Source organism: Limulus polyphemus, unplaced genomic scaffold (assembly GCF_000517525.1).
Source record: "Limulus polyphemus unplaced genomic scaffold, Limulus_polyphemus-2.1.2 Scaffold6299, whole genome shotgun sequence".
NCBI classification, from domain to species: Eukaryota; Metazoa; Arthropoda; class Merostomata; order Xiphosura; family Limulidae; genus Limulus; species Limulus polyphemus.
In genome coordinates, this window is record NW_013671909.1 from 36367 (window position 1) to 45610 (window position 9244).

The following is a 9244-nucleotide window of genomic DNA, read 5'->3' on the forward strand; positions in this document are numbered from 1 at the left end:
ACAAGGTATTTTAAGTAATCGAACTCTCGAAAGTAGGATGGTTTGTTGAAGAACGTACAGTAAGGAAACAAGGTAATTTTAAGTATCACTCTCAAGTAGATGGTTTGTGAAACAAGACAGTAGGAAACAGGAATTTTTAAGTATCACTCTCAAGTGATGGTTTGTGAGACGACAGTAGGAAACAGGAATTTTTAAGTATCACTCTCAAGTGATGGTTTGTGAAACAAGACAGTAGGAAACAGGAATTTTTAAGTATCACTCTCAAGTGATGGTTTGTGAGACGACAGTAGGAAACAGGAATTTTTAAGTATCACTCTCAAGTGATGGTTTGTGAGACGACAGTAGGAAACAGGAATTTTTAAGTATCACTCTCAAGTGATGGTTTGTGAGACGACAGTAGGAAACAGGAATTTTGAAGTATCACTAAAGTGATGGTTTGTGAGACGACGGTAGGAAACAGGAATTTTGAAGTATCACTCTAAAGTGATGGTTTGTAAAACAAGACAGTAGGAAACAGGAGTTTTTAAGAATCACTCTAAAGTGATGGTTTGTAAAACAAGACAGTAGGAAACAGGAATTTTAAAGTATCACTCTCAAGTGAAGGTTTATGAGACGACAGTAGGAAACAGGAATTTTTAAGTATCACTCTAAAGTGATGGTTTGTGAAACAAGACAGTAGGAAACAGGAGTTTTTAAGTATCACTAAAGTGATGGTTTGTGAAACAAGACAGTAGGAAACAGGAATTTTAAAGTATCACTAAAGTGATGGTTTGTGAGACGACAGTAGGAAACAGGAATTTTGAAGTATCACTAAAGTGATGGTTTGTGAAACAAGACAGTAGGAAACAGGAGTTTTTAAGAATCACTCTAAAGTGATGGTTTGTGAAACAAGACAGTAGGAAACGGGAGTTTTGAAGTATCACTAAAGTGATGGTTTGTGAAACAAGACAGTAGGAAACAGGAATTTTAAAGTATCACTCTAAAGTGATGGTTTGTGAAACAAGACAGTAGGAAACAGGAGTTTTTAAGAATCACTCTAAAGTGATGGTTTGTGAAACAAGACAGTAGGAAACAGGAATTTTAAAGTATCACTCTAAAGTGATTTTTACAGTTTATTACATTCAGTATTCAGTACATAATGTAAATTTTCCTAATGTTATCCTACTCTGACTTACATTTTTGACATATAATGTAATTTTTACAGTTTATTACATAATGTAAATTTTCCTAATGTTATCCTACTCTGACTTACATTTTTGAGATATAATGTAATTTTTACAGTTTATTACATTCAGTATTCAGTACATGATGTAAATTTTCCTATTGTTATCCAACTCTGACTTACATTTTTGACATATAATGTAAATTGTACAATAAGTTTTTTTTATGTTTTTATTTCCATATTCACTAAACCTACAACTGTTTCAATAATAATAATAAAAACCAGTCTCTTAGAAATAACAACAACTCAAAATAGGGTTGAATATTTTTGTATTTAATTGTTTTTAATCTACACATTTTCCTAACATTGTGAATGTAGATTTTACAATTTTTTCTAACTTTAGTATTCTATATGTATAAATATATGTTCTTTAAAATACAGAAACTATGTCTTTACCTGTTCTGTAAGGAAAAAAAAAATGTACTTATACTTCATTTTCAATCTTCCAGATTTTTTTGCTGCTTTGGATTCAAGTTGTGATAGTATATCATTAGACACCCCTCTCTCGGACTTAGTCCGTTACGTACAAGCTGGACTCTCTAAACTTAAAGATGCATCATGATTCTCGTTGTCACACACTCTTAGCTTTATATTGGAATGGTTAAAAAGAGTTTCAAACTGAAAAATAAGTGAGAAATATTTAAGTCTACTCAACAAATGTAGTGTTTGAGTATGTTGTAAATATATTTTTGTATATATCTAACAGTATATATATATCTTCAGATTTTCAACATAGAAAGAATAATTCTATATTATTGTCAATAACATGATTAACTGATTGATTTCAAAAGAATTTCATTGCTGTGTTTAGGTCTTCCTGTACAACTTCTCAAATTTCTATTGTCTTTCTTCCTTGAAATGAAGTCAGAGAGTAGTTCTGGAGAAATTGGTTCTTTTTTGTTTGTACTCTATATTTTTTTACTTCCAAAGTGGATATTATCATATTTTGTGTTGCAAAATGTCTGGGATAAAGTGTATGACACTGTGTGTGATATTATTTTGTGTGTGTTTATGTCACATCGTTCTAAATTAAGTTTCAAAGTATTTATTTTAATTTGGTAATGTTCTGGCAAATCCACGATATACGGAGCAGAACGTGTGATTCAGCTGTTGTTTGACCCTCGGAGGAATGTATGACTAAAGACTTGAAGAGATGCTAGAACTATAAGTCCTGTTAAGAGGAAGATTTTATCAATTTCTCTAAAACTTCAGCTTCCTCGGGCAACCAGACAGAAAAGATAATTGTTACTTGAAACTGTCAGTATTTGGTAAAACTCCATTATTATAGAATTGAGGAACAAAATGAAGACAATTGTACGTTTCACAAAAACTTCACTTATTAATGACCATGGTTTTCCCAGTAAAGGCTTTATTGGTGAAACCATGGTCGTTAATGAAGGAGGTTTTGGTCAAATATACAGTTGTCTTTGCTTTTTTTCTTAAATTCTATACCAAGGTGTTTCACTTCTTCAGCAAAGCTTTCTCACTTGTAGTTTTTACCAGTTGAGGAAGTCAGGTTTTACCAATTAGGTAAAAAATGTTGAACGAGTGAAAGGTCTTGGTATAGGATTTATTTTCATTTGCGTGAGAAAAACTGAAGTTTTGAGAAATACTTGAGTTTCCTCATCAAATATATTCAAGATTCTATTATGTGTAGGTGAGTTTATTTTAATAAGACAGTAAGCTCAACACAAGTACAAAACACTGAAATGTTGGCTAAAACATTATCAGCTAAAGTAATATAACTCACTATAACTTATAGTTTTATGTATTTTGTAGTCATGAGCTCTTCTAAACCAGTACTGATGTATTTATTAAGTGTTAAATTGTTTCTGCTGTCCAGTTGTAATGGTTAATCTTATCCATTGTAACAGTCCTGATGAATTTTGTCCCTGTGTTTATTAATTTATGGTGCTTGTAGTGTCCATTGCTATAGTTCTTGCTCAGTGGTTTTCTTTGAGAATGTTTTTTGGTTTGAGGTCATCTACTATTGATAAATGTTGGAATAAACACAGAACTTTTGGTCACTGGTGTTAGCTTCTGGTCAATTACTACTTAAACTGTTGGCATCAACAGTGACATTTGGTCACTGACCTTGACTACACTGTTAGCTTCTGGTCAGTTACTACTTAAATTGTTTATCAACAGTAATGTTTAGTCACTGATCTTGACTCTGCTGTTAGCGTCTGATCAATTACTACTTAAACTGTTTATCAACTCTGAGTATTTTTAGTTTTTTGACATCATTAGCTTCTAATATCTGATGATAGTGTTTTAGTCACTTGCTAACAACAACTTTTGTATACTGATCATGACACTATGTGGACAGTTATTACTACTAACTATTGATATCAACAATGACAACTTTTGTTTACTGACCTTGACACTACTGTTAGCCTGTGATCAGTTATTACTAATAACTATTGATCTTAACAATGACAACTTGTGTTTACCAAATTTGTTCATTTTTGTAGCTTACATTAAGATTGGTAACATTAAGCCATTATCATTAACAAAAAATGATCAATTTTAATTACTTATTTTAGCAGTAGTAATGTTTTACTGTCACCCACACCAATAGCACTGAGAAGTTTTGAGTATAACTGATAGCCTAGTCACTGTTGGCAACTGTGCTGGTAACTTATATTAACAGTAATTATGATAAGACTTGGACAGTACTTGTAGCTTCTGGTTGTTGATGTTCTCATTACTTATGTCTTTTGGTTGTTGATGTTCCCATTACTTGTGTTATTTTGGTTGTTGATGTTCCCATTACTTGTGTTATTTTGGTTGTTGATGTTCCCATTACTTGTGTTATTTTGGTTGTTGATGTTCCCATTACTTGTAGCTTCTGGTTTTTGATGCTCCCATTATGTGTCATTTAGTTGTTGATGTTGGACATTACTTGTAGCTTCTGGTTTTTGATGCTCCCATTATGTGTCATTTAGTTGTTGATGTTGGACATTACTTGTAGCTTCTGGTTGTTGATGTTTCCATTACTTTTGTCATTTTGGTTGTTGATGTTTCCATTACTTGTGTCATTTTGGTTATTGATGTTGGACAGTACTTGTAGCTCCTGGTTGTTGATGTTCCCATTACTCATGTCATTTGGTTGTTGATGTTCCCATTACTCGTAGCTTCTGGTTGTTGATGCTCCCATTACTTGTCATTTGGTTGTTGATGTTGGACATTATTTGTAGCTTCTGGTTGTTGATGTTTCCATTACTTGTGTCATTTTGGTTATTGATGTTGGACAGTACTTGTAGCTTCTGGTTATTGATGTTCCCATTACTTATATTTTTTGGTTGTTGATGTTGGACAGTACTTGTAGCTCCTGGTTGTTGATGTTCCTGTTACTCATGTCATTTTGGTTGTTGATGTTCCCGTTACTCATGTCATTTGGTTGTTGATGTTGGACAGTACTTGTGTCTTTTGGTTGCTGATGTTGGACAGAACTTGTAGTTTCTGGCTGTTGATGTTCCCATTACTTTTGTCATTTGGTTTTTGATGTTGGACAGAACTTGTAGCTCCTGGTTGTTGACGTTGGACAGTATTTGTGTCATTTGGTTGTTGATGTTTCATTTACTTATGTCATTTTGGTTATTAATATTTCCATTACTCATGTCATTTGGTTGTTGATGTTGGACAGTACTTGTGTCTTTTGGTTGCTGATATTGGACAGTACTTGTGTCTTTTGGTTGCTGATGTTCCCATTATTTGTGTTTTTTTATGTTGGGCAGTACATGTAGTTTCTGGCTGTTGATGTCTCCATTACTTGTGTCATTTTGGTTGTTGATGTTGGACAGTACTTTTAGCTTCTGGAGGTTAACATCAATATTTGTATCATCTGTATCATCATTGCAATTTGTTACCTAATCATGCAGTTACGTGGTTAATATTGATCCTGAGGCACGATTACTGTAGTTTATTACAAACATCTAGTGATATATCATCAAGTAGTTATGTAGTTAATATTGATCCTGAGGCACGATTACTGGAGTTTATTACAAACAAACATCTAGTGATATATCATGAAGTATGAATTTTGATAATTTTCTCTTGTTCTTATGTTATGAAGTAGTACATAGTTACCTCATGTTCATGGTATACTTGTACATAATTGATCTCCGATGTAAGTGTTATTGACTTTTTTTTTATTAAGATGACAAAAATTGTCCTGTAAATATAAGGTAGAAATGTTGCCATGCTTTAGGAATAACACGTAAATTGTCTCCGTCACGGAGTCGTTATACAAGAAGATTTATACTTATTTAACGAGGTCTATTGCTCATGCAGTGAAGGGTTTGAATGTGATAAAGATTATTAAATTAAACATTTTGGAAGTGAATGAAGTTTTGTTTCCAGTAAAGTGGTCACATTTGTATAGTAAATGAAATATTCAAATTTCATTTTTAATTTTCAGCTGCAAAATTTGTAAATTTAAATGTGTATGTATTTGTTTACAGATTTATTTATGTTTGTCTTTACTTACCCACAACCTTACTGCTTCCTAGAAACCATGTTTGGTGTTCAAATTGGGCATTTAAGTTGTCAACAAAACCTCGTTAATTCAGATTGCTACACAAATTTCCAGTAGACATTAATACTTCTTAATCTATTCTTGTATGAAATTGGAACCATTTTATAGAGACAAAATGGAGAATGCAACTTAAGAAGAAGTCATGAAAGCTGTGTTACTTGTTTTTAAGAAATTGAATGATTCCCTCAAAACTGTATTAATGAAATGTCTTGTATAGAAGAAACAGATTAGAAGCAAAGTTTGTGGGTTGATAGCCAGTATAGGGGTGTTTTGTGTAGGTTTGTTTATTTTGATTGAGAATATGACCTGTCTTAATCTATAATGTCATGTGACATTAAAGAAAAACCTTTCCTAGAAATGAACTGTTTTCTCATTATCGTTATTACTATAATTCCTCAGCTCCTGTTCAGAGCAAAGTTTTTTATCAGATTAATTCTCCTGTCACTGAAAGAAAACCTGTTTCTCACCAGTCTCTCCTTCTAAAGATTCTAGTTAGCTGGTGTGCAGGTATAAAATGTTGATTATTGGTAATAATTGTAGTTTTAACTACAATTACCCAGTTAAAAATAATTTTTCAAAGTACAGATTACAGAGACGTATAAGTTTTTTTATATTATTAGAGAATGAAATAAAAATTTCTAAAACTGTGTGATAAAGCTCCTGAGAAGTGTTATGTTAGTTAGAACACTACATAGTGCCTATTATTGTCTGTTCTAGGTACCATCAAATAATACATGTTAGCAGTGTATGGCTTGTTTCGTTATTTAATGAGACTCCAAAACCACAGTGTGACAACTGTTGGTTTTGAAACAGTGAGTTTGTGTTAGTAAGGGACAATAGATGCACACTGCTGTTTTAAAACAGTGGGTTTGTGTTATTAAGGGACAATAGATGTGGTGGCTTGATTTAGTAGTGTTGATACATGCACACTGCTGTTTTAAAACAGTGGTTTGTGTTAGTAAGGGACAATAGATGCGGTGGCTTGATTTAGTAGTGTTGATACATGCACACTGCTGTTTTAAAACAGTGGTTTGTGTTAGTAAGGGACAATAGATGCAGTGGTTTGAATTAGTAGTGTTGATACATGCACACTGCTGTTTTGAAACAGTGGTTTGTGTTAGTAAGGGACAATAGATGCGGTGGCTTGATTTAGTAGTGTTGATATATGCACACTGCTGTTTTGAAACAGTGGTTTGTATTAGTAAGGGACAATAGATGCAGTGGTTTGAATTAGTAGTGTTTATATATATGCACACTGCTGTTTTGAAACAGTGGTTTGTATTATCAAGGGCCAATAGATGCAGTGATTTGAATTAGTAGTGTTTATATATGCACACTGCTGTTTTGAAACAGTTTTATGTTAGTAAGGGTGTAAATGCAGGTACAAAACTTTATAAAGCATGTGTAAATATGAAAGAACGACTTTAGTTCAATAGGTTGGACTTCAACTGATTGATTTTGCATGAAAGGTTTTTTTTATCATGTCTACCACCCCCACCCCTATTGAAAATTGTACATTATACTTAATTCTAGCAAGTATCTCTCCCACTTCTGTATTTGTTAATTAAAACTGTGGAGGAGCACATCCACAGAGAGAGCTTAACTTTTGTTTTCTCTTACAGAAAAGCCTTTAAATAAAAGTATGAATTATTGAAAGAAAAATATAAGACTGAAGCCACGAACTCTCTCATGTAGTATAAGATAAAAATTTTAAAATACTGAATGACTTAGTCACACACACAAACTAAAAATGGTCTCATTTTGCTGTTTTTCAAAATTGGTAGTAAATACTGAAGGGATTTTGACAATAAATTCAGAAAACAAATAACTTTGTCTCAGCCAAAATTTTGCCATTACAATTTCATCAGGACTGGTACTATAAGCACTGTTTGAGAGTTGGTATATGGACACTGTTGCTTTGAACTAGTGGGTTGTGTTAGTAAGGACTGATATTGGTTTTGAAACCCCCTGACAGTACAGTGAGTGAGACCATGAAATACTGCTTAACCAGCTTGTATAAGAAGTGTTTGGGTCACTTATTAAATTGATCAAAACTTGTTTAATATCTGACACACTTACTGAACCTGGTTTCATCCTCATTCTGGAAAACACACCTATAATAGCCAATATTATATAACGTAAACTATGACAAAGAAATAAGGTAGTACACAATATGGTATACTTGTGTAGCAATACATCAAATGGTTCTCGTACTACTATCCCTGATGAAAGGACAGCTCAAAATCCTTTTATTTTCCTGGAGTAAAGGTCATTTCTTTCTAGTTTTATTGCTCAAAATGTCTCATCAGTAATAGGGGTGATTTGTTATTGCCAACAAAAAACATGTTTATAGAGGTTCCTTGAAAATGTTTTAACCTTTCCATTTGTCATAAAACAATTTTTTTAGGGAGTTGGTATGAAGTAATAATTATAGAGTGGTGAGGACACAGATTTCTTTAATTATCCATCATATTACAACACGTGCAGGGTTGACTAACAGGACAGAGATTAGAAGAGCCTGTATGATGTTACAACAGTTGACTAACAGGATAGAGATTAGAAGAGCCTGTATGATGTTACAACACCTGCAGGGTTGACTAACAGGACATAGATTAGAAGAGCCTGTATGATGTTACAACACCTGCAGGGTTGACTAACAGGACAGAGATTAGAAGAATCTGTATGATGTTACAATGGTTGACTAACAGGACAGAAATGAGAAAAATCTATATGATGTTACAACACCTGCAGGGTTGGCTAACAGGACAGAAATTAGAAGAATCTGTATGATGTTACAACACCTGCAGGGTTGGCTAACAGGACAGATTTAACAAATCTGTATGATGTTACAATGGTTGACTAACAGGACAGAGATGAAAAGAATCTGTATGATGAATTGCTGAGGTTTCAAAAGGTAAAATATTTGACTGGGTCATATTTAAACAGTTTTGTATATATATATTAGGTCATCAAGAAGTTAATGTCGCTTTTTGTAGATGAAAAAAACCCAAACAACTTGTATATCAAAACAAAACATTTATTAAATGAAATAGTCTTCATTCTTATCGATGATGCTTTTCCTATTACAGTCAGGTTATTAATGCCCTGATTAAAGAAATCACTTGGCTTTGAGGCAAAAAAAATTTTGATGTTCTCTTTAACACCTTCCACATTTGCATACGCTTTCCAATTGAGATGGTGTTGCAGTGAACTAAGAAGATGGTAATCTGATGGTGCCATATCTGTAGAATATGGTGGGTGGGGGAGAACTTTCCAACCCAACTTCATAAGATGGTAATCTGATGGTGCCATATCTGGAGAATATGGTGGGTGGGGGAGAACTTTCCAACCCAACTTCATAAGATGGTAATCTGATGGTGCCATACCTGGAGAATATTATGGGTGGGAGAGAACTTTCCAACCCAACTTCATAAGATGGTAATCTGATGGTGCCATACCTGGAGAATATGGTGAGAGGGAGA

General features: G+C 33.3%; 1 protein-coding gene across 3 annotated transcripts in view; it reads left to right on the forward strand.

Annotated features, from left to right (window-relative positions):
- Positions 1–6120, forward strand: part of LOC106473587 (AF4/FMR2 family member 4-like) — a 42379-nt gene extending 36259 nt beyond the window's left edge. For all 3 annotated transcript variants that reach the window (XM_022401986.1, XM_022401987.1, XM_013934272.2), the window contains exon 14: positions 1672–6120. In XM_022401986.1, the coding sequence (XP_022257694.1) occupies positions 1672–1784 (113 nt within the window). In that variant the 3' untranslated portion in view covers positions 1785–6120. The remainder of the gene's footprint in view (positions 1–1671) is intronic.
- Positions 6121–9244: the final 3124 nt, after the last annotated feature.